The 25354-nt window shown below is 43.0% G+C and overlaps 1 protein-coding gene across 2 annotated transcripts in view; it reads left to right on the forward strand.

Annotated features, from left to right (window-relative positions):
- Positions 1-2949, forward strand: part of COG6 (component of oligomeric golgi complex 6) — a 1421580-nt gene extending 1418631 nt beyond the window's left edge. For both annotated transcript variants that reach the window (XM_044071656.1, XM_044071657.1), the window contains one exon: positions 2515-2949. In XM_044071656.1, coding sequence (XP_043927591.1) covers positions 2515-2662 — 148 coding nt within the window. In that variant the 3' untranslated portion in view covers positions 2663-2949. The remainder of the gene's footprint in view (positions 1-2514) is intronic.
- The last annotated feature ends 22405 nt before the right edge of the window (positions 2950-25354 follow it).

Below are 25354 nucleotides of genomic sequence, written 5' to 3' on the forward strand. Positions count from 1 at the left end.
TACTTGTCATGGAAAACCGCTCTTCTCCTAGCAATAACTTCAGCAAGAAGAGTCTCAGAGTTACAGGCACTAATGGCTGTGGAACCTTTTATTATTTTCCATCAGGACAGGGTTTTCTCTAAGGACAAACCCAACATTTATGCCTAAGGTAGTGTCCAGTGTGGCTCTTAACCAAACCATACATTTGCCTACCTTTTATCCAAACCCACAGAATAAGGGGGAGAGACATCTGCATTCTTTGGACATACACAGACAGCTACGCTTTTACTTGGACAAAACTAAAGCCTTCAGAAAGACTGAACAACTCTTAGTGGCATATGCTGCAGGATCGCAAGGAAAATCCATTTCCAAGCAGACTATTTCAAAATGGATAGTCCACTGCATTTGTTTCTGCTATTCACAACATGGCAAATCAGTGCCCAAGGGCATTAGGCCACATTCTGCCAGAGCAGCAGCCAATTCAGCAGCCTTCCTCCGAGGAGTACCAACCAAGGACATTTTGGAGGCTGCAAGCTGGACTTCAGTGCACACTTTTACAAAGCACTACCATTTACCTCTCTACTCTAAATCCAGAGCAGGCTTTGCCACTGCAGTTCTGCAGGGCCTTATAGCCACTCCAAACTTTATTTAGGCCCAGCCACCAAACCTCAGCTTTGGGATTCAACCCAAGTGTAATGACTGCAACAGTGAAACACGATTAACATAGTACAGTTGTGTACCTACCATAAATGTAGATGTTCAAGTGTATTCACTGTTGCAGTCCAGGTTACCCTCCCACCATCCCTATTTTTTCTTTGCTGGGACTTATCTGTACCTCTCTATTCTATACAACCTATGTGGTGTATTTGCTTGTAGATGAAGGTTATGTGCATGCTTTTTTATGATCATAATATTTACAGCCTACCTTTTTGGGGGCACTTGACATCTGGGGCAAGAAAAACTGAAGAAAATGGCGTCAGCTGCATCTTTTATACCCCTGCACACTGACGTCAGGGAAGAGGCAACAGCAGCCGACGCCGGACCAGGACTTTGGAATTCAGGCCAACTGCGGGTAGCCTGCCAGCAGGATAACCCGAGTGCAATGACTGCAACAGTGAATACACTCAAACATCTACATTTATGGTAGGTACACAACTGTACTTTGTGTAGGTACTTACCATTACAGTAGATGTCCTACTGATCAAAGTTGCAGTATTCCTTCCCACCCTCCTTCCTCCTTTTGGATACCACCTCTTTCTCTCTTACTGCCCTGTCTGAAGGACTCTAGGACCAAGCAGACTCCTCTCACTCCATCCTAGCTAACTAGTCTCTCTGTCAGAGGTCTTCAGGCCGCTGGCTTGGACATAGTCTGAGGATTTACTCTCATACAGCTGAAGTCATACACCAGATGTACAGTCCAGGAAAGGTTATGCTTTGGAATGCTGACAGACATCAGCGACGAAAACCCATCTGTTTGGAATACTACAACAGTGATCAGTAAGACATGTTTTGGTAAGTTCTTACACAACTTTACTTTCATTTTGGTAAACAAAACCGTTTCACTTAGCATATAGGAGATGCACCCCTCCAATCAGACACTGCTGCAAGAGATCTAGGTACTCTTGTTGATAATTCCTTATCATTTTACCATCATGTCACCACAGTAGTTCAGAAAGCCTTCTAACTGGCCCATGTGATTTCCAAAGGCCTCTGCACTAGATCCAAAGAAAGTCTTTATTCCCCTTTACACATATCTCATCAGATCCATTTTTGAATATAATGCACCTTTTGGCACATGCTTGTCTAAACATATCAAACAACTTGAGAGACCGCAGAGATTCATGACTAAAAAGATCAATTGCCTCTAAAATCATAGTTATCATAAGAGACTGGTGGCTGTTTCTCTGTACTCAGTCTCTTACAGTCTCCTCCATGGAGATCTGTGACTAGCCTTATGTTCCACGAAAGATCCAACCCTGTTTGACCTCCTATTCCTATGCAGAACTGAAGATATGTCAAATACTTGTTTTAAGGAACTAAACCTTCACCAGCAGATATTAAAAGACATCTTGGCATAATAAATTCAAATCCTAACACATCCCTCACCTCTGAAACAAGTATATGTCAGGCATAGTAGCACCCTTCCCACCTTGATGTTAAACATAGATAATTTAATGGGCAGCCTCAAATTCTCTCCCGGCCTATCCTGTCTTGCTGTCCGTGATGCTGGAGAGAAATTTTGAATAGAATTTTTGGCTAGTCTTGAAATTGTCTGCAGACTGATTGCCTAGTACTTGCCTATGAACCTTCTGTTACAATTATAGTAATCTAGTATGTCAGTGCTAGTCTTCTCTGATATCAAGGACAGAGGATATTTCATAGAAGGTTTACTAAAGGATGGTTCTAGAAATTGCCTACACATCACTGGGTGTGTATGCCCATGACTGTGGTGGTGGAGATTCTTTGATGATACATTTATAAAGATGAAATGTATTGTGCTAACTACAAATTATTTTTCTCTTCCTTCCTTTTCAGAGAGCAGATACTGAAACAATCGACTGAGCTGGTGTGTAGAGCCTACAGTGAACTATATGCAGCTGTGATGAATCCATCCAATCAATACAGAGAACCAGAATCCATTCTGCACAGATCTCCTCACCAAGTTCAGACACTTCTTTCTTAATTTACACAGCTTTCTCTCTGATTGTGTATACTGTAAATAAAACAATATCATCAAAGTGCTGTAAAGATGTTTTATGTTTTGTATGGATATCCCCCCTTTAAGTATCAAGATTTTCTAAACATTCATTGGCCCTGGGCATCAGAAAGAGTGGTAGAGAAAAGTTGTTGAAACCTGATAGTCATCGTTAAATTTCTTTTGCCTCCTTGCTGCTAGATGTTTTTTGTATTTCACATCAACAGCCTTACATCATTTACACACTGTTTCAATTAAAGCCAACAGTGACATGGGTTGTATATGTGTAACTTTTTTTAATAAACAAATGTTAAATAAATAATAAAAATAATACAAGGAGGTATCTGCAGTGCAATATCAGTATGTATAGATTGTCAGGTTTTACGTAACAATATTTGTTACAATGAAGACTTGTTCAAAATCTAGGGCAGAGGAAGGTAAGATAAAGAGTTAGAGCAGCCCAAAGAAAAGGAGGAAGAGAGAAGGTGTAAGGGCGATAAAGGAGATGAGATAATAGAGGAGGGTATTTTTGTTAATAGTTTATTAAGTTTTTAGTACCAGTTTCACCAGTGGAGGTGCAGGTGCTGTTTCAGTTGACATTTAAAGTCTTTCAGGTTGCAGACTATTCTTAAGTGGAATGGGATGTTATTCCATCTATTAGCAATGCAGTGTGAATAGGAGGAGTATCGTGCATTGTTGTTAGGTTTAGTTATGGAGAGTAATGATTTGTCAGGGGAGTGTAAAGTTCTCATAGTAGTGTAAGGTTGAATGATAGAGTGAAGAAATGGGCATTTTTGGGGGTTGGCAGTAGTTTGAAGGTTGTAACTAACTGTGAGTACAACAGAGTTATTTAGTTTGAGCCAGTTGTTTTAGAAAGAGGCAGTAATTTGATCTATGTTGTTAGTTGATTAAAAATGTGGCTACTTTATTGTAACATTCTTTTTGTTTAGCTGATACAGAGGAGTTGAGATTGGTTACAGTAGGGTAGGGAGTAGAAAAGAAGTAGCTATGTTTTGTCTAGCAGTCAGTGTACCAGATCTGTTTTTGTTTGATTCAACTGTGGGTTGTCTGATCCGACTTTAGCACCAATAAGGAAGATCTTGTTTCAGGGTTCTGACTCCTTCCCTACGCATAATTCCCTGTGCACCACCTAATCACCTCAGATCTCATTTTCTGTGAAACATTTTGGTTGCAGCTTTAAGGGCACTGTTGAACTTTGTTCTTTAAACAAAATTATATCCTTTCCTTGCTTCTCCCTGAAAGAATAGCAGTAATTTAGTGTTTTCTGTTAGGTCCTCTAGGATAGTTAGTAATTTTAGTAGTTATCACAGTTCAGTAATATAGTGGTTTGCTGTTAAAGTTTTCCAAGTGTGCAGTGCTGTTTATTTAAATCAGTAGTGTTTAAAGCAGTTAGTTGTACAGTTTGGGATTTTTGCTATTGTGTGCAGTTTATTTTATTAGACTCATATTTCTGTATTGTTATTTATGGTCCAGTGTGTCAGAGACAAAGGGATTTAAAAATATGCAGTGTGTGGGCACAAACTGCCCCTACAGGATCTTCAACATAAGTGTTTACTGCTTGGGGACAGAACACCTGGAAACCATATGTTAAGCTTGAACTTCCTTTAGTGCTAGGGCATTACAGCCCAGGAAAGAAAAACTAATAGTTAAAGGGATTCTTCCAACTTGAGCCTTCTTCAACTTCAGCTTCTCTGGCCAGCAAATAGAAAAAAAAAGCAGAGAGACAGAAAAGTTTAAATTGAAGGAAAAAATATAAGAAAAAGAGAATGAAATGTAGATAAAGACAAACAAGAAAAATCACAGAGAAGGACACCAGATTCAGATCCTATTCCATGACCCGATCCAAAGATTCCTCAGCAATCAGGTCCATAAGCTACTTCAATCCATTTGCCCACTGATCAGCCCTGGATCACACTAGAACCGGTACGTCCCAGGCTTTATTCCCCCATTTTACAAAACAGGAGACCATCAAGACCTTACTCCTTGACTTCTTCCATCGGGTCCTACAGGAGTCTTTCAGAGCAGGATGTCATCAAGGTGATGAGGATGGTCCTTAGAGCTCAGATTTAGTTCAGAGTTCTTTTGGTACCATCACCATTGAATGTTCTGAGTACAGTACTGGCCCACTCCCCTTTGATCCACTTTGACACTGGTCTGGCCTTTTGATCTGATTGGCTTGGTGCTGATCTGCCCAGAAATAACTCTGTCAGGGTTGATGGCTTTCTCCACTTCAACCCTGAATGGATCCCTTCCTCTCTTGCCTCCAATGCATTCGGAACCAGCAAGCTCTCAGAGCCATGTCTTCGGCACTGGAGAACGGGAAGAGGGGTTGATACCGACACTAAGTATTGGACCAAAGGGCTTCCTGTGGACGCAAAGGTGGTAGCTGCAGCAAGCAAGAAAAAGCTTTCAAAAGACAGCACTTTAGTTCATCCTCTTAACAAGGAGTCAAGGGTGCTGGGTCATTTTGGGAAATGGACATATGCTCTGGCATCTTTTGCACAATGAACCTGAACTATTTAGCATGTCACTTGATTTCAGAGAGATTTCACCAAAGAAATCTCCAAATCTCTCTCAGAGTTCGGCCAACAGATATCTAGAAAACAGTGGAATTTCAGCTATTCCCTTCAATCCTCATCTAACATGGCCATGTGGCTGATTTGTAATGCAGCCGATGGCACAGCTAGGGCAGCAGGCATCAGCATTATGGTACACCGGCACACTTGGATGCATCTTTGTGACTGTGGAAAGTTTCAAGACAACCTTTATTAATGCTGCTTATGATGGATCCACTTTGCTTGAACCTAAGGTCAGGAAACTCTTTCTACAAATTGGATGAACAATCCAGGTCTCTTTCATTGTTTGTGTCCACCATTCTCAGGAATATCTTTCCATAAGTCCACCATGGCCTTAGTACTTGGTTCCATAGTTAAATTGGATGAAAATGGACAACACTGGATACAAAAGTTATGTACTTAGCATAATGATGCATCCATGTTGTCTGTTTTTCATCCGGTTCAAGATCCCACCCACCAACCCCCTCCAAATTGTCATTTGTAGTCCTGAGGACCAGGTTAGTATTAACTAATCTCTTAATCTCTTACATTTGTTCAAAACGGGCCTGCTATTTGCTAAAGGATAATTTGCTAGCTGATACTAGTTAACTTATTGTGTGTGATAATTATTAGGATTTCTAAGCAGGGCAAACTTGATCTGAGGTGATTAGGTTGAGCAGAGGGAATTATGGGTAGGGGAGGAGTCAGAGCCCTGAAGCAAAAGTTTCCTAATCGATGCTGAGGTTAGATGCCGTTGGATCTGACAACCCCCTGTTGAACTGGACAAAAAACAAACAACATGAATCTATCGTTATGCTAAGCAAATAACTTTCATTTTTATTCTATAGAGGCAGCATAGCTTTTGGTATGTCCTCTTTATGGCTTTTCCGAAGGTTGTGATCTATAATTGCACCTAGTAGTTTGATGTGAAATACCAGTTCTATATTAGTCTTGTTGGACGACAGTATATTAAAGGTAGTTTTTTAGGAGGAGAGAGATTTGGGAGTGAACAGTAGTAGCTCAGTTTTTTTTTTTTGGGGGGGGGGGATTCAGTTGTCGTGAGTTGTTGAGCCAAGCTTCTATGGAGGAGAATGGTTTTAGTTTATTACAGTAGAGCCATCCACATATTGTACTATGGTTGTCTTTGATGGAGGTTTGTGGAACTCTGACAGATATAGAAAAGAATGAGGAGAAATCATTTGCCATTTCATTGCTTGGGACCTATTAGTGAGGTGACTAAGAAATCAATTAAGTGAGGTGGGTGATAGCCCATAGGAAGGGAGTTTAGTTAGGAGAATCTGATGATTGTGTGAAATACCTTGGATAGATCTAGAAGTAGTGCTGAGGTTTGAAGAACTGAGTTTCTATTGTGATTTATTAAATCTGTGAACCTTAGAAGGGCAGTGTTTGTACTGGGATTGGATCTGCGGATGCTATGAGAAGTAATATATGTATTAAGTTGACAGTGAATATATCATCTGAAGTTGTTAATCTTCTTCCTATTCATCACTGATAGGTTCAGTTCCAAGCCCTCGGAACCGAGTCGGCCTTATACCATGCTTGTGTGTACCAAAAACTCTCAAGCTAAGCTGCTACCCACAATACCCTTTACTGAGTTACCTCAGATCTGGTTTGCCGCACAGCCATATAGCAACGTTTCACCGAGCTCTCCAGCTAAGTGATTTATCTTATACATTTACATGCTTTTGTAAAGTTTTTTCCTGTTTATAGTCTGTTCTTTGATATCCCTGTTGATGTTCTTTGTGTTTCACTGTTGAAGTCATCACATTTGGGTTATCTGCTTGCAGTAGCCCTCAGTCGGCCTGATTAACAAAGTCTTGGGTCCTGCATTATTTGCTGTCCCTTTTTCTGTGACGTCAGGTCTTCAGGGGTATAAGACATGCAGCCGACGCCATTACATCAGTCTTTCTTGCCGTGAGAAGAAGCAGTTTGTAAGTGCCAGTCAGCCGACTCCTGAAATTTTCATTTTCGAGTTTCAGAACCGAAGTCTTCAACTAAAAGCTAAGTACCCCATTGGGGAAACTTTTTCTTGCTCTAAACCAATGTCAGTAAAAGTTAATAATTGCATTACTTGTGGAAAGCAAATACGTCATAAAGATTTTCATTCATACTGTATTCCTTGCCTAGGCCCTGACCACAACATACCTCGCTGTCGGTTTTGTGCCTTATTTAAACCACAAGCTTTCCGTCGTCTGTATATTTTCGCTTCTAAATATTTTGGTGCTCGGTTCAATTATACTAATATATCTTCGATAAGCTATCCGACTACCGACATTCTGAAAAAACACAGACAGAGACAGGCTGCCTAGGTCCAAAGATGCCAGCGATGCTTCTCCTAAGCCAGTCGCCAGTTTGCCAGTACTCAGTGAGACGCTTTCGCAGCCCCTGATACCTGCTACTTCAGATTCGAAGGCCTCTACTGAGACCCATTCAGAGTCCGGTATGCTGCGTGATGCTTCAACTGTGGAACCTGCGGATGTCTACCTTGGATGGGTCTGGAGCCGCTGTGCAGGCACCGGCTTCTGAGGGTGTATTCAGGCCTACTGACTTGCGTATTAAACCAACGCCATCTTCTTCTTCAAGGCCTAAAACTCGAACCATGCCTAGAAAACTGATGCCCAGACTGCATGATCAGGCCTGTATGCTTAAAAAAACAAATGATAAGAATGGCTGAAGATCTTATTACTTTAATCAGGGGAAGCCAGCCTTCCCCCTCTAAGAGACCTAAGACTGAGTTTGCTTATGATACTTCTGACCAGGATTCCGAATTTTCTGTTTCCTCTGATGACCAGGATTTACCATTATCTACCTATGAGGATTCTGATGCTGAGGACTCTATTCCCTCTGCCCCCCCCCCCCAGAGGATTTCTCTTTTGGTGAAACCTTGCATACTCTCAGGGAGCATTTTTGTTGGGAAAATCAGGATTAATCTGATTCTAAAAAGAGGTTTAGGGATTTCTTACTCCTGCCCCAGCACAGGCCTTTAGCCATACCTCCTGTACTAAACATTGTTGATGATGCCTTTTCAGAATCTAGCTTGGCCCCTGACTCTCTACCTCCTGCTCCCAGACAACCTGATAGATATTACAGGATCCCTGACTCTCAAGTTCCGTTTTAAAAGTCCTACTGCGGATCCTGAGACCATTTCACAGTGACCCAAGGGCATTAAAGCTACTACTGCCAAAAATCCTTCCCCCTCTGATAGAGACTCCAGGGCGCTGGATAGATGGGTTAAGAAGGTATACACTTCTACAACTTTGGCCATTAGGGCCTTAAACTGCCAGTTTCATATGTTAAAGTAGCAGCATATTATTGGATTGCTTAAACAGAAAATGATGTTGATTCCTGATTGTGCTGAAAATAAGAATTTACAGGATTTACTGCATTCAGCTGAACAAGTTGGAAAACATACTTTGCAATGTGGTTTTGATTCACTAGAGGCATCTTGCAGGGGTGCTGTAACTGGGTCTGTACTTAGAAGGCATGCTTGGCTTAAGGAGCAATCCTTGCCAGATCATGTTAAAGTGAAATTACTGGATGCTCCCTTAAACCATGATTGCCTGTTTAGCAACAAGGCAGAAGTTGTTCTTAAAAAGATGGAGGAAAAAGCTAATTCTATGCAAACTGTTAAAGATGCTTTACAAGTACAACCTCCAAGGTTTAGTAGACATTGGCCTTCCAACTTTCCTGCCTCTTCCAGACCTTCTCAGTCCAAACCCAGATCCAACAGAGCTCCCAGGCTTCAGTTCCAGGTTACGCACAGGACTAAGCGGTGGGGGGCCTCCACTTCCAAATCTGGGAGTAATAAAATTCCCCCCTATGGTAAACTATCTCAATGACTTCTTTTTAAAACTTCCAAGCACTTCTCAACTGACTGCCCCTTTGGGGGGAAAGATTTCTCTTCATGCAAAAAACTGGGAACTCATACCCCTGGACAAATGGGTTTTAAATATAGTGTCCCAGGGATACAGATTTCACTTCCACATGTAACCAACACCAAGCGGGTGGCAAGATCTACCCCCAAATCAGTGGGCAGATTCCCAGAAGCAAGTACTCTCTCTGTTAAGCATGGGGGCTATTCAGTTGGTACCAGAAGAGGAAAGGGGACAAGGTTTCTACTCAAGACTTTTCCTGGTACCCAGAAAAGACAATTTATGGCATCCTATCCTGGACCTGTCTACTCTAAACACCTTTTTGGTGATTCCAAAATTCAAGATGCTGACTCTTCACCAGTTGCTCCCTATGCTAGGTAAAGACTCCTGGTTGGCAACACTAGATTTAAAGGAAGCATACCTGCACATCCCAATCAGGGAATCTTGCAGAAGATACCTACACTTCAAAGCAGGCTACACGCACACTCAGTTCTCTGCACTGCCCTTTGGCTTATCTACTGTGCCCAGGGTATTCACAAAGTGTCTAGCTCCAATCATTGCATTTTGCAGGCAAAGAAATATTCAAATATACCCATACCTGGACAGTTGTCTAATTCAGGCAGAAAGCCAGGACATACTTTTGAATCATCTTTGTACAAAGGGTGCTAACTTGTCTGGGGTACACCATAAATGAAAAGAAATCACACCTGGTACCCTGTCAACAAATTATATTCTTGGGAGCACGCTTGAATACAACTTCCCAGATGGCTTTCCTCATGCCAGAGAAACAAATTCATTTGACAACCTACTTCAAACAAGTGGCACTAAAAGCCCTGCTATCTGCAAGGCAAATACTACAAGCCTTGGGGTTCATGGCCTCCTGCATTCTTCTAATTTCATATGCAAGACTGCATATGAGGAAACTACAATTGTATCTAAAAAGCTTATGGTGTCAACATTCTCAGGATTTAGAAGCAATGATTCCTATCATACCTTGCTTACACCTAGATTTCCTTTGGTGGACAGAGGCCTGCCACCAAAACAAGGGATTACCATTCACACTACCTCCTGCCACCCAAACCCCAACAACAGATGCATCAGACTATGCATGGGGGGGCTCACCTGGCACGGAAGTGCATTCAGGCAAATGGAACCCAAGTCAAATTCACCTGCATATCAGTCAAAAAGAAATGTTAGCTGTACAGGATGCTCTGACAGCCGTCAAGGACCACATTCTTTCAGGACAATTAATGGTAAAGACGGACAACATCACTGTTCTGTGGTACATAAACAAGCAGGGGGGTACACATTCTTACCCCCTCTGTAGACTAGTCATGGCATTGTGGAACACAGCCCTGAGCTACCAAGTGCATCTACAAGCTCAATTCCTGCCAAGAAAACTAAATACACTGGCAGACGAACTAAGCAGAAACCTCATGGACCCACGAGTGGAAACTGGAACCAAGGATTTTCAACATGTTGACAAACAAATGGGAGAGCCCAGATATAGACGTGTTTGCCTTCCCCCAGAACTATCAATTGGACAAATTTTGCACAAGGACTCCCCACAAACAAGCTTGGGAAGTGGATGCTCTGTCCTTCAGCTGGAAAAGCCTATCAGTTTATGCCTTTCCTCCTCTGCCTCTGCCCTCCAAAGTACTACTAAAGATCAAACAGGACAAACCGAGGACAATTTTGATTGCACCAGACTGGCTCCGCCAACACTGGTACCTCCCTTGCTCAGTGTGTCACTGTCAGCCCCATGGCACCTGCTTCAGACTCTTACCCTATTATCTCAGCAGGAGAACCAGATTCTGCACCCTCAGCTTCAAACACTGAACCTTGCAGCCTGGCTAATTACCTAATCTCTCCTTTACCATCCCTCAATAAACCAGTGGTGTATATCATTTTAGAGGCAAGGAGGCCTAATACTAGAAAATATTATGCTGAAAAATGGAAAAGATTCTGTGCCTGGAACCAGTCTTAAGGGATGAGCACAGCAGTGCCCAATTTACCTCAGATTTTACAATACTTAACTGAGATGCTTCACAAGGGCCTGTCTTTCTCCTCCATCAAAATTCATGCCTCAGCCATTTCAGCTCATTATAACACAGAACCTCCCCTCTTCTCTCATCCATTGCTCAAGCAGTTCCTCAGAGGGGCCAAAAATATTACGACCACCCAGGAGAGCTCCAACTCCAGCCTGGGACCTTAACTTTGTATTGGAAGAAACTCACTCTTCCTCCTTTCGAGCCAGCTGCTACTGCAGATTTAAAATTCCTTTATTGGAAAACAGCTTTCCTTTTAGCAATCACTTCAGCAAGAAGGGTATCTGAATTACAGGCCCTTATGGCAGTAGAGCCTTTCATCATCTTTCATGCGGACAGGGTGTCCCTCAGGACCAATCCCTCCTTCATGTCCAAGGTGGTATCCAGTGTGGCCCTTAATCAGTCCATTCATTTGCCAACCTTTTTTCCTAATCCACAGAACAAAGGGGAATGGATACTGCACTTGTTAGATGTACACAGACAACTTAGATTCTACTTGGACAGGACTAAACCTCAAAGGAAATCTGAACAACTGCTGGTGGCATTTGCTGCAGGGGCAGAGGGGAAGGCTATTTCAAAGCAAACCATTTCCAAATGGATAGGCCATTGCATTCATTTCTGCAACAAGCACCATGGAAAACCTATCCCACAGGGGATCAGACCCCACTCAACCAGGGCTGCATCTACCTCTACAGCCTATCTCAAAGGCATCCCTACCAGGGTCATCCTAGAAGCTGCTACCCTGAGTACTGTACATATTTTCACCAAGCATTATCATCTGCCAGTTTTCTCTAAATCCAGAGCTGGCTTTGCCACTGCAGTCTTGCAGGGCCTTATAGCTGGTCCTAATGCTGTCTAAATTCCTCCTCCCATCCTTAGCTTTGGGAATCTACCCAAATGTGATGACTGCAACAGTGAAACATGAATAACATAGCACAGTTGTGTACACTTACCATACATATAGATGTTCGAGTGTATTCACTGTTGCAGTCCTGGTTACCCTCCCTCCAGTCCCCTTACTTCTTTTGGCTATACCTCTACTCTCCTTTACTATGCTCAAAAGCTTTTTGGTGTATTTGCTTTTTTGTTGGAGGTATAACTTTATATATTTATAGATTTAATTGCTTCCCATTAGGGGGGCACCTGACATCTGGGGCAAGAAAAACTGATGTAATGGCGTCAGCTGCATGTTTTATACCCCTGATGACCTGATGTCACGGAAGAAGGGGCAGCAACTGACACAGGACCCAAGACTTTGTTAATCAGGCCTACTGAGGGCTACTGCAAGCAGATAACCCAAATGTGAGGACTGCAACAGTGAATACACTCAAGCATCTACATTTATGGTAAGTGTACACAACTGTAATTTTCAGCTCTACCCACAGGTATCTCTTTCTTACCATTTTTGGTATTTTCTAACTTTCTACCCTTGTGGTATCTTATTACCATTGTTGGTATTTCCTCTCTCTGTTTACTTCTTCATTTCCTCCACTTTCCACACTCTTTCCCTTTTGTGTGAGAGTGTGCTTTGTTATGTCTGAAAAGAAGGGAACTATGGGGTTAAACACTGTTGCTCTTGCAGTGGTAAACGTCCGAGTAGTGACCTCCATGAAGAGTGTGTGTACTGTTTGGGGGTTCCGCATTTGTTGGCGAAACCCCTGTGATATTTGTGCTAGCTTCAGTCAGCGGACACTGAATGATCGTTGGAATAAACTGATTTTGAAGGTCCTGCTTGCTTCGCCTTTTTTGGAGGCTATTTCTGCGATGGAGGTCTCATCCCCTCCTTCTGTAGACAAGAAACGTCCTCGCTTAGATCCTTCTTCACTGCCGGTGACAGAGGTAAAAGCCATAAACTCAAGGCCCAAAAGTCTTCCTCAGAGCACCGTTCTGCCTCCTTGATTCCGACTACTACATCGGTTCCAAGCTCAGCTCCAGCGAAGCTTAATGAGATCACCTCATCGGTGCCTACCCCGGCATTGGCGACTACGGCACCATCTACTGCCTCAGTTCAGATCAGCTTGTCTGTTTTTGTCTCTGCACCAACATTGCCCATTTCCACTCCGATACCGGTTCTGACAACAACCTCGGAGCCGTTTTTATCATCCACCCCTGTTATGACCTCAGCTCTGAGCCTGTTCCCGACTCCAACCACACCATTGTTACAGGTTTCTAAATTGGAATCGTTGTTGCCGTTCTGTGATCCACCATGGGCCCGATACTCGTCAACTGTGGACCCACTTGCTGGACAAGCCTGCAGAATTTCAAATGCGTCTAGACCCTATCCCACTCCAGGCTTTGGGTCTATTACTCCAGCGACCCCTACTTACTCTCCTCCCTTGGATCCCTCGGTTCCAAGGCTCATTTATCCAACATTTTCTAGAGGACTCCCTTCCTCTGTGCTGACAACGACAGTGTCTGAGGCCCCTTTGGGTGTTGATTCCATCGGAACCCACCCTTCCTCAATCTCATGTTGGGGTGAAACCTCCAGTATCGGTATAGGTTCCGACGGTGTTGTTGGTCATGACTTTGGATCCGAGGGTGACTACCACTCTGAGTTTGCTTGAGGCTCTGTCCCTGCGGGCAGACCATGTGGAGCAGGGTGTGACTCCGGTTCCGATTTTATCTTCTTTGGTTCCGGGCTCCCACTCCTCTTTGGGCGGGCCCACTTTTCAGGTGATGGAGAAGGGTGCATGCTTCTAGCAATCCTCCTACATTGGTTATCCCCCCAGTTCCTTCTGAGCCGTAGCTGTCAAAGGCCACCCCCCAGGACTCTGAGAGCACAAGGTCCAGGAAACCCTTACCCAGGGTATTTTCCTTTCTGAGTCTTCTTCGGATGCTGCCACTGAAGAACCCCCTCAGAAACGGGTGTGTAAGAGGAAACACATGGACTCCCGAGAGGAGTCCTTCATGTAAGATACAGACTACGATGATGGGGAAGGGTCCCCAAAGTCACCCCCTGACGATGTCTCCTTTGGAGATGTCATGGAAATCTTGAAACAGAGGGGTGACTGAAAGCCCTCCAACCCTTCCCCGGAGGAATCCATATTCCTGCAGGCCTTTCGCTCTCGGCCCTCTACTTCTTGGGTGACCCCCCCCCGATGAGTTGGTTAAGCTCATCGTGCAACGGGCATGGAAGAACCCGGACGCTGTTGAGGCAGTTCCCCAGGAGATCAAACAAGGTACTCTCCCCTCCAGAGGATCAACCCCATTGGTCTAGAGGTTTGCCAGTGGATGCTATGGTGGTGGTGGCAGCAGCCATGAAAATGGACCTTGCTGAAGAGAGTCCTGCTGTTCACCCGCCCAACAGATAGTCCCAGGCAGTGGACAGGTTAGGGAAGTGAGTTTTTGTGTTAGTGACCTTTGCAGTTAGGTCTCTGAACTTTTTGGCACATTCTACGAGGCTCCAAAGAGATCTTATCTCCGAACTCTCCGGAACCCTCATGGGCCAAGTATCGGATGGAGCACGAGATAAAGTTGCTTCCCAACTTGCCACCCTAGAGTCAATATCCAATTCATCCATAAGGTTGCTGTCACACGCAACCGAAGGAGCAGCTAGAGCTGTGGGTGCAGGTGTAGTCATGAGACTCCACGCCTGGATGTGCATTTGTGACCTCGCAGACTCCTTCAGGTCTTCCTTTCGACATGCCCCTATTGAGCCATCAGCTCTTCGATGCTAAGGTCAAGGATAAATTAGCCAGGTGTGAGCAAGATGGGGAAGACCTTGTCTGCCGTTGGCCTATGCTTTTCCAAACCTCAGCGTTCCTTCTCCAGGAATCAAAGGAGCGGGAAGATATGGCACAAGAAGCCGCAAGTCCTTTCCAAGACGCATGTGGTGAGGACTCCTCCAGAGGTAGAGAAGGTTCCAATAATGGAAGACGTCCCTTTTGGGGCAGAGGGAGTCCCCAGAACCAGGGCTCCAGAGATTCCTTTTCGTGTAAACTGTATCAGCACTCCTGAGGCACTGCCTGATTGCTTTTCTCCAGAAGCAGTCGGGACGCATTTTTCTCTGCACCAAGTTGCCTGGCTCTCCATTACAAACAATCAGTGGGTGCAGAGAATCATTACCAGAGGGTACCATATTCCCCTAATAGCTTATCCAAGACCTCCAAAATCCCTTCCCGATGTTCAACCCAGTCAGAGGGAAGCAGCAGCTACAAAAGCTATGCCAAAAATGAGCCATCTAACAGGTCCCCCCAGATCAGTGTGGATCAGGGTTCTACTCAAGATTCTTTTTGGTGCCAAAGAAAACGGGACTGGAGGCCCATTCCGGATCTCAGCCAACTAAACAGATTGGTAGTTCAGACCAAATTCCGCATGGTCACGATTGAAACCATCTTCCCCTTTCTGCGATAGGGTGTGTGGATGTGCTCATTAGATCTCCGGGATGCGTATTACCATATCAAGATGGACAAGCGCGCTCCAGTATCTTCCTTTGCTTCCGGTTGGGAGCCAATCACTACCAATTCAGAGCCCTGCCTTTCGGTGTCTCAACAGACCCCGGAGTCTTCACAAAATGCCTTACAGAGATAACAGCTCATCTGAGACTTCAGGGATTCCAGGTGTTTTCATACCTAGATGATTTTCTCCTCTCCGCCCCCACCAAGCGTCTTCTGGTCAGGGCCCTCCGCTGCACCCTGGTTCTAGCGGAGTCACTAGGCATCACAATACATTGGGAGAAATCCAAACTTCAACCCTCACAACTGGAATTCATGGGGGCAATATTCAACACCCAGTCAAGCCTAATCTCACTTCCTCTCCACAGGCTTCAGAGACTAAAGGCACAGGTTCAAGTGATACTGTGTTGAAGAAAGATATCTGCAAGAGAAGTTCTCCAGGCCTTGAGATCTATGGCTGCAGCCATCCCTATTGTTCCCTTAGCCAGACTACACATGAGATTACTACAATGGCTCCTTCAGACCCAGTGAATAACCCAATCTTCACCTCCTGAGCTCACAGATTCTCATCACCAACACTTGCAAACTAGATCTCCTCTGGTGGATGAGTACGGATGAAAATCTTAGATGTCGCCCCTTCCAGTCTCCCCAGCCCAGCACCACGGTGACCATGGATGCTTCACTGATGAGGTGGGGGGGGGCCACTTCCAGGGAAAGTCAGTCCAAGGCACGTGGTCTGATGCAGACGTCAGCTTGCATATCAGTGTCCTGGAGTTAAGAGTGGTGCTATTGGTTTTGCAAGCTTTTCATCTGCTCCTTCCATCTGGAAAGATTGCTGTCCAGTCAGGCAACATTTCTGTGGTCTGGTACATAAACAGGGAGGGACCAAATCCTACCCCTTATGTCGTGAAGCCATGAGAATCTGGCAGTGGGCGATAGCTTCCAACCACTTTCTGATTGCAATGCATTTCCGAGGGAGCTCCAACGTGATTGTGGATAGGCTGAGCAGATGCATTTTCCATCTTCACGAGTGGTCTCTCAACCCGAGTGTGGCGGCAGAAATTTTTAGCCATTGGGGCCAGCCATTCTGCAACCTTTTCACCTCCCCCTCAAACACAAAATACAGCAGCTACTTTGCCCTCTTTCCCCCTCTCGAGGAGTCACCAAGAGACACTTTGATCCATGATTGGCCCACGGGTCTCCTTTATACTTATCCTCCGATTCCTCTGATTCCCCTTGTTCTAAGGAAAACTGTTCGGTTGAGAAGCAAAGTGATCCTCATTGCCCCGTTCTGGCCTCGTCAAGTGTGGTTTCCCTTCCTTCGACTTCATCTGTTACAACCTCCTTAGATCCTAGACACTCATCAGGACCTCATATCTCACCCACAAGGGCTGACTCCCCCGAATCTGTCCACTCTCAAGCCGACAGCTTGGTTTCTCCACTTCCGTTAGTTGCCAGGCAGGAAACCCGTATGTGTTATTATTCTGGCCTCTCATAAACCATCCACCAGGAAACGTTACAGGGACAAATGGAAAAGATTCTCTATTTGGTCACGTAATCAGAAGCTAGACCCATTCTCAGCCCCGTAGCCACTATTCTTCATTATCTAGCTGAACTGTTCAACAGTGGAGCCTTACCTTCCACCATCCGAGTCCATCTATCAGCTGTTTCCAACTTCCATAACGGGTCAGATGGAGTCCCTCTTATTTCCTCTCACTTTTGCAAGACCTTCCTCAAGGGTATTTTCCACAGCAGGCCTCCCTTCAGACAGCCAGTGGAGGCATGGAATCTGTCCTGGGTCCTGCAGTCTCTTTCTCTGCCCCCTTTTGAGCCAGCTGCAACATGTGATCTAAAATTCCTGTCATGGAAATCCTTATTTCTGGTGGCTATAACTTCAGCCAGAAGAATTTCTGAATTTCAAGCATTATGTATCAAGAGCTCTTATCTGACCTTTCATAAGGACAGAGTATCACTTCGTACTAACCCATCCTTTCTCCCCAAAGTGGTTTCTGACTTTTCAGTTAACCAGTTCATTGAGCTCCCTGTGTCCTTTCCAAATTATTCTAACAAGGGAGAATACTGCCCACATTCCTTGGATGTTCATAGACAATTACGTTTCTGTCTGGACAGAACTAAATCCTTTTGCAAGTCGGACGAGCTTTTCATCTCCTTTGCAGATCCTAGAATGGGAGGCACAGTATCGAAAGTTACTTTGTCTAAATGGCTCAGGGATTGCATTGCCTTCACATATTCACTTATGGAGGATCTAAGCCTGGCCAAATCAAAGCTGACTAAACTAGGACTATTGCAGCATCTGTTGCCTTTCACTCTAGGGCCTCCATGGATGACATTTGTGCAGCTGCCATTTGGGCTAAGCCCCACACCTTTATCAAGTATTACAAATTGGATCTGATCTCCAGGGAAGTACGGCCTTTGGTTCAATGGTTTTCAGGAATGTTCTTCCATAAGGGCCACCCAGGTTCTCCAAGTAGCTGGGGACTCTGTCCCATCAGTGATGAATAGGAAGAAGATTAACCACTTCAGATAAAGAAGATATGTCTTACCATAACGTTCCATCTGAGTTGTTGATATTCTTCCAGTCATCACACCCTCCCATGACCCCCTCCAAAGGTTCCTGGTGGATCTTCTGGGTCTTTGTGGTGTATTAGGGTTTCTGCGCAGAGATGGCCTCTGACTTATTTCTTCTTCTATATGTTGCATGCAAACTCGATCTGAGGTAACTGAGTAAAGGGCTTTGTGGGTAGCAGCTTAGCTCAAGAGTTTTTGGTGCACCGAAGCTTGGTATAAAGTGGACTCAGTTCTGAGGCCTTGGAACTGAACCTATCAGTGATGACTGGAAGAAGATCAACAACTCAGATGGAATATTATGGCAAGGCAACTTTTTTCCAAGGTTTTGGATAAGGGTGAGAGCATGGTGATTGCAGTATATTACAACTATCTTTTTCTGGCCACAGTCCTTGCCTTTGGGTTCTGCCAGCTCTCCTGGCATTTTGCAATCCAGAGCTGTTTCAGCAGTAATGATACCTACTTTATCTGCTGGCTGCAACTGGAGCCTTTGTCCATTTGAGTTAGATGCAAAAATGTTGGTGGCAACACTAACCTGAAATATTTAGTTTTCAAAACCTCCTCCTACTGCTGCGCATGTATTGCTTTGAAAGCATTTTACATGTTCATTTTCAGTTTTTGCAGTGTGTGTGTGTTTTTAATGGAGAAGTGGGTCTGTGTGCCTCTATTGGCTGCTGTCTGCCTGCCATAAAGCCCAGCAGTCCTAGGTCATTAAGGTACTGGTCGGCCTATGTCCATTTGCCCAGCTTGGATTACCTGGGTTAGCTCCGTTGATGAAAACCTAGAAGTCAAACAAATGAATCTGCCAAACATAAACTGTAGTTTGTTGCACTCATTACAGTGTCATTCACAGGAAGCAGCTTGGAAATGGATGAAATGATGGTAAAAAGGAAGCTGGACTTACTATGTTACACGGAGACTAGATGGAGGGGCAGTCTAGCAAAGCCACGACTTGAAATCCAGAGTCTACTACTCAGGGGAAGGACAGACTAGAAATGGTGTGGGAATTGTAAGGGAGAGCCTTCAGAAGACAGTGAGGGGTATGATCAAAATAGTGATAGACTCATAGTAATCAGACCTCAGTATAATAATAGGGAACTGTTAATAATCTCAGCCTATGCCCCACAGCAGAGTTGTGATAGCAGTAAAAGAGTTCATTTCTGCAGCAGTTGCAGGACCAACTAGACAAAGCAGAACAACTTGAGTTGATGTAAATGGAGGACCTAAATACACATATCAGGACAGACAAAACAGGATATTAGGACTTCTAGGTTTGTATGAGGGGCAACAGGAATAAAGGAGAGACCATTTTAGACTTCTGTGTGTCAAATGGCTTCATTGTGGATAACACATGGTTCAGCAAGAGAGACAGTTACAAAATCACATACAAGAGTGGCCAACATTTAACTCTGGTAGACTTTCTTCTAGTAAGAAAAGGGGACTAGGATAGAATCGGTGATTGCAAAGTCATCCCCAGTGAAACAGCTGGCACACAGCATAAACTAGTGGGTGTCAGTCACTTACAAGCAGTTGTCAGAGAAGGCTCTAAGGTCAACACAGATCGGGCTGAAGGCTTGTAAGTTGGCTGGAGAGAAAGCACAAGATTTCAAGGAAATATACAGGGCTCTAAGACCTCAAGAAGAAGAGAAAATACATGGAGTTAAAGAAGAATGGCAGCACATCTATACAGTATTTATGAGGACTATAGAAAATATATTCAGCCGAGCGAGGCATGGAAATAAGGTACATAAAGAAAGCAGGTGGTGGAATGCAGAAGTCCAAGAAGTCATCAAAAGAAAGGAGTGTGGGAAAAAATGGGAGATAGAAAAGATGGATCAGGCAAAGAAGGAATACTGGTTGATAAACAAAAAGGCTAAGAAAGCAGTTGCAATAGCAAATAAGGCATTAGAGGCACTCTACCAGCATTTGGAAAATGACTAAGTAGATGGCAGAAAGAAACTCCTTAGGTTGCAAGGCGAAGACAAAAAGTTAAAGAAAATAGTCATCTGACATCCTTCATAAAAGATGCCAGCAATAGTCACCAGTCCACAGGACAACAAAGGCTGGTGAAAGGAATAAATAAAGTTCTACATAGGCTGTACTGATCCAGACACAGCCTACTGTGAAAGTAGAAGAGCAGCCCACCCTAGAAGAACAGCTATCTCAGATAAGGTCACGGCAGAGATGATCAAAATGTGTGAGGTAGGAGAGAAATTGCTCTAGAGGGTTTTCATAGCAGTATGGAGAAGTAGGCATTTCACAGATGACCAAAGAACAAACATACTAGTGCCAGTGTACAAGAAAAAGGAGACATTCACAACTAACAATATAGAGGTATCAAACTCCTGTCACACTGCCTGAAAGTTCTGGAGAGGGTGATTGATAAATGAATATGCAGATCAGTAGAAAGTAAGATGGGAGATGATCAGTTCAGATTAAGATACAGCACAACTGAGTTTTTAATATAATCTAAAACATAAGCTGCCATTAAAAAATTAATAATTATTAGAGCATATAAAATATAGTATGGTAACTATAACAATCAATCAGAGAAGCTTAGAAAGGATTGTGAAGAGAGATTTCATAAGCAATTCCCAAAGAGACAATGGTGGGATATATGTACATATCTCCCAGATATACAACAAAGTCTAGAAGATGTAGGATCTTTGCCTGGAAGTGTTTACATAGGTATTTTTATACCCCAAGTAGACTCCAAAGAATTTTTCCTCAAGTGGATAACAAGTGTTGGCGGTGTGACAGAGAAGAAAGAGGCACTTGGGAACATGTTTTTAGGGAGTGTAGTGACTTGGCAAACTTTAGAGATTCCCTGCTGACCGTTCTGTTGGGATGCTGGGTGAGCAGATTGGATTGACTGGAGAGATGATTTTTTTGAGCTGTGATATAGAATCTGAATTGCCTAGGTATAGTAAAGCATTGCTGAGTCTAATGGTGGCTGCCAAAAAAGCAATTACTAGACCATGGAAATCAAGGTCTAAACCAACTTTACTAGAAGTATTGAATATAGTAACAGAGAGAACACAACTGGAATTGGGATCTTTAGAAAAGGGAAGGAGCAAACTACATGGGAAAAATATATGCAGAGAAGGAACAAAGTATAAAAGAAGGCAGGATTTGCAAGAGCTGTATAATACTTAACTGACAATAACTGGTTAGATTATAAGTGATGTAAAATATTTGCAACTACAGTTGTGTCAGTGATGTCTGTGATGCATAATGTTTGCAACTAAAGTGGTGTAAATGTTTGTTTTTCATTAATATAAATGTAAGAGTGCCGATGTCATATGTGAAAATTTAATAAAGATTTTTTTGTTAAAAAAAAAAGAAAGATGCAGAACAACCGACAGGATGTTTACAGTGAGACAGATAGTTAAGAAGCTACAGACGAAAGAGTTCAGTTGGGCATTTCTAGACCTGGAGAAAGCATATTACAAGGTTCCAAGAAAGCTGATTTAGGGCAGTCCTACGATGGTTCAAAGTCCCAGAAACATTTTAGGCTTAGTGCAGACTGTACACAGATCCATAACACAAGTACAAATAGTATTTAGATTAACAGAGGGTTTTCTGGTGAGAGTGGGTGTGCATCAGGGTTCATGGAATACATTAGCAAAAAGGTTGGTGGTGACAAATCTACAAAGCTGCTGTATGCAGACAATGTGGCATTACATGCAGGCTCTGAGCAAGAACATCAGCAGATGATAAGGGAGTGGAATGCAAAACTGAAATCGCACAGAATGAAAATGAGTACTGGTAAGACAGTTGCAATGGCAGCAACTGGGCAAGTCAGAAGAAACTGATGAGTGAAATAGAACGAAAACCAGTGGAACAGGTAAGCAGCTTCAAGTATCTGGGAAGGGTGGTTGAAGTGAAGGTAAACCTGGATGAGGAGGCCAAAGCTAGAATCAGAGGAGCTGCAGCTAACAGGCAGGTTGTCCAGGGTAGTGTACGACAGAAGAATCCCAAAGAAAAGTAAGATTGTATAATACAGTGGTGCAGCCAGTACTATTGTACGGTACAGAAACCTGGGCAGTGAAGGCAGAGCAGTTGAGGAAGCTAGATGTGATGGAGATGAAGTGCATGAGATGGATGGTAGGATGCATACTGTGGGACAGACAAAGAAATGAAGACAGAGTATCAGCTCGAGTAGCTGGTTTGTGAAAATGTGCAGGAAAGCAGGAGATAGCCCAATGAAGAAGATTTAGGACAGACAAGGAACATAGTAAGAGGAGCCAAGAGTGTCCAGCAAAGAGATGGATGGACTGTGTGAGAGAAGACCTGCGACAGACCATCATGACTGTCAAAGAAGGTAAGCGAGATGGCAGCAGTGGATGCGACACCCTAACCCCATTTAAGGGGATTGATGATGACATATAAAGAGAAAGAGATGGCTGACATTAATCGAGTTAAATGTTCAGAATGCAGAACATTTTCCTGCTAGCATATGTGATGACATGGTCATAGGATTGCTGTATGCTGGCTTTAATTTGTAGGAAGTCACAGTACAGAGTGGCATGGGAATTCACCCTTTCCCCTACTGTTGTGCAGTTGGTATATGTGTGTGTGTATATCAGTAGATAGATGTAGATATAGATCTATCTATATGGATATATATATATATATATATATATATATATATATATATATATATATAACTACCAGGGTTTGTTTGGGTGTAGGATGCTTGCTACATGCAAATAGCTGCTTTACTCTGCTAATGCTAGTTTTTTATGATGTCACTTTCTGTGTTTTTGGACCAATCTTGTATCCTTTGATTTTATTATATTTTATTGATATGACATTTGTTAACTGGGTTAGTCCAACTGGGCAGCAGCCCTTTTTCAGTGGAGACCTAAGGAGAAAAGCTCCAAATAGTACAAGTAACAAAAGTAATCATATGGCAGAGTTTAATACTAAACTAATAAAGTTGTAAGGTGAAACAACATGCTAGAAATGGTCATTTGATTGAACATAATAGAGTACAGAGAATCATACAATAAGAAGAATACAAAAATGTGACAAGTTTGCAAAACAGAACAAATAAATTGTAAATGTAGAATATATACAGGAGATAATGCCAAGGCAAAAGCCAATTTACAAGACTACAGCTCTGGAAGCTGTAAGAACTATTAACTATTAGAAGACTTTTTAGTAGCAGAGGCAGAGAGAGGGGGAGAAATGGTTGCTGCAGCAGTATTAGAGGAGAAGAGGTAGATTAAGTTGGATCATTGCATAAACATGTCCATGATATATGGAGAGTATACTTTAGTTTTTTTTTTTTTAAAGAGTTAGGGTTAGAGATCAGTTTAACACTTGGCGGTAGTCTATTTGAAGGATTTGCCACTGTGTGGCTGTAGAGTTTACCAATATTTTTACCGGGCACATAAACTTGCAGAAGATGTTGAGAGCTACAGAGATCCCGGTTGGGAGTATTAGGATGGATGAGGGTAGGTAGAGAGGGGCAGGAGGAGTGTTCATGTAAAACAGAATGAGCCATGATGAAATTCCAGCCACCGCAGATTTTTCAAGGCTAGGCAGTGGTGAGAGTGGTAGAGTTGGGTAGTGACAAATCTTGCAATTTTATTATTGGTGAGTTCCATTTTAGACAGATGATTGGATTGGAGTTTAGTGAGAATAGGGGCTGCACAGAGTAGGTTGGGGAGAAAGAAAACTTGTGCAGGAGAGAGCCTAGAAGCATTTGTGAGAAATTGTTTATACCTGTATAGCAGGCCTAATGTTTGATGTGTCTTTTTAATGCACTGCTGAATATGGAGATCGAACTTTAGTTGGTCATTGTTAATAACTCCTAGAAGTTTAGTGTGAGGTTCAACAGTGACAAGAGCATTGTTAATGGAGGAGACAGTAAAGGTAGCTTTATGATGTTGGAGAGATTTAGGGAGAAGTTTCGTTTTCTTGGGGTTAAGTAGCAATTGATTGGAAGTTAGCCATTTTTCAACTGAGTGCAGAGAATCTTGGGTGAGGGTGTGAAGGTGGGTGATATTGTCAGAGGAAGAGATTATGTGGAATTGTCAGTGTATTGTATAACAGAAGAGAGTGGAGAGGAAGACTAGAGGTCATTAATTAAGATAATAAATAGTAGGGGTCCAAGGATGGAGCTTTGGGGTACCCCTATTTGTATTGGTAAGAAGGGAGGAAAGTTGGATTGCCATTTAACTGCCTGGAATCTGTTGGAGAGATATCTGAAGAACCAAGAAAGTGAAGAGTTGGACAGATTAAGAGAAGCTAGTTTGGATAGACGTAACCTATGGGAAACTGTCAAAGGTTTGGACAGGTCCAGAAACGAACAGGAGATTAATAATAGCAAAGTAATAGGAACAGACCCCCATGAACAGTTGAGTCATAAACCAAGAATTTTAATATAAAACACAAGCACTTTCACGTGTTACAAAACACGCTTCATCACGTTTCAACATCAGAACATTATAAACTCATATATATACAAATTCAAATCCAATTCAAGTAGAATAAATTAACAAATTGATTCCGTTAATTAATTAAATTAATTAATTAATTAATTCAGACAGGTGAATACACTCAATGAATACGTAAACTACTCTATTTAAAACACATCATCAAAAGCAATTCACCCTTAAAACCATGGTACACTTTTAAAGATGCCCTTAAGTTAAACAACTTAAATTTCATAGTATCACTTCCAATAAATACATAACATTAGACAAAACTATCACAACACGAGACAAAGTATAAAACAAAACAAGCAATCAAAAAACGCAATAAATCTGTTGGAGAGATATATGAAGAACCAAGAAAGTGAAGAGTTGGACAGATTAAGAGAAGCTAGTCTGGATAGATGTAACCTATGGGAAACAGTGTCAAAGGTTTGGACAGGTCCAGAAACAAACAGGAGATTAACTTATTATTGTCACAAGATTTTGTGATAGACTTTTTGAAGGATATCACATAGCCGCGGTGGTGTAGCGGTAGCACTGTTGCCTCACAGCAAGAGGTTCTCCCATTTGATTCTCGGCTGGAGCACCTTCTATGTGGAGTCTGCATGTCCTCCCCGCGGTCAAGTGGCATTCAAACGACATGCGTAGAATTGGCTTGCCTTCATTGAAGTTTTGGCATCTAGTTGGCACCTCGGCACCCGTAAAAAATCTACTGCCAATCATTAGCGGACCGGAGT

Source organism: Protopterus annectens, chromosome 5.part0, assembly GCF_019279795.1.
Source record: "Protopterus annectens isolate FY-2018-M chromosome 5.part0, PAN1.0, whole genome shotgun sequence".
Lineage (NCBI taxonomy): Eukaryota > Metazoa > Chordata > Ceratodontiformes > Protopteridae > Protopterus > Protopterus annectens.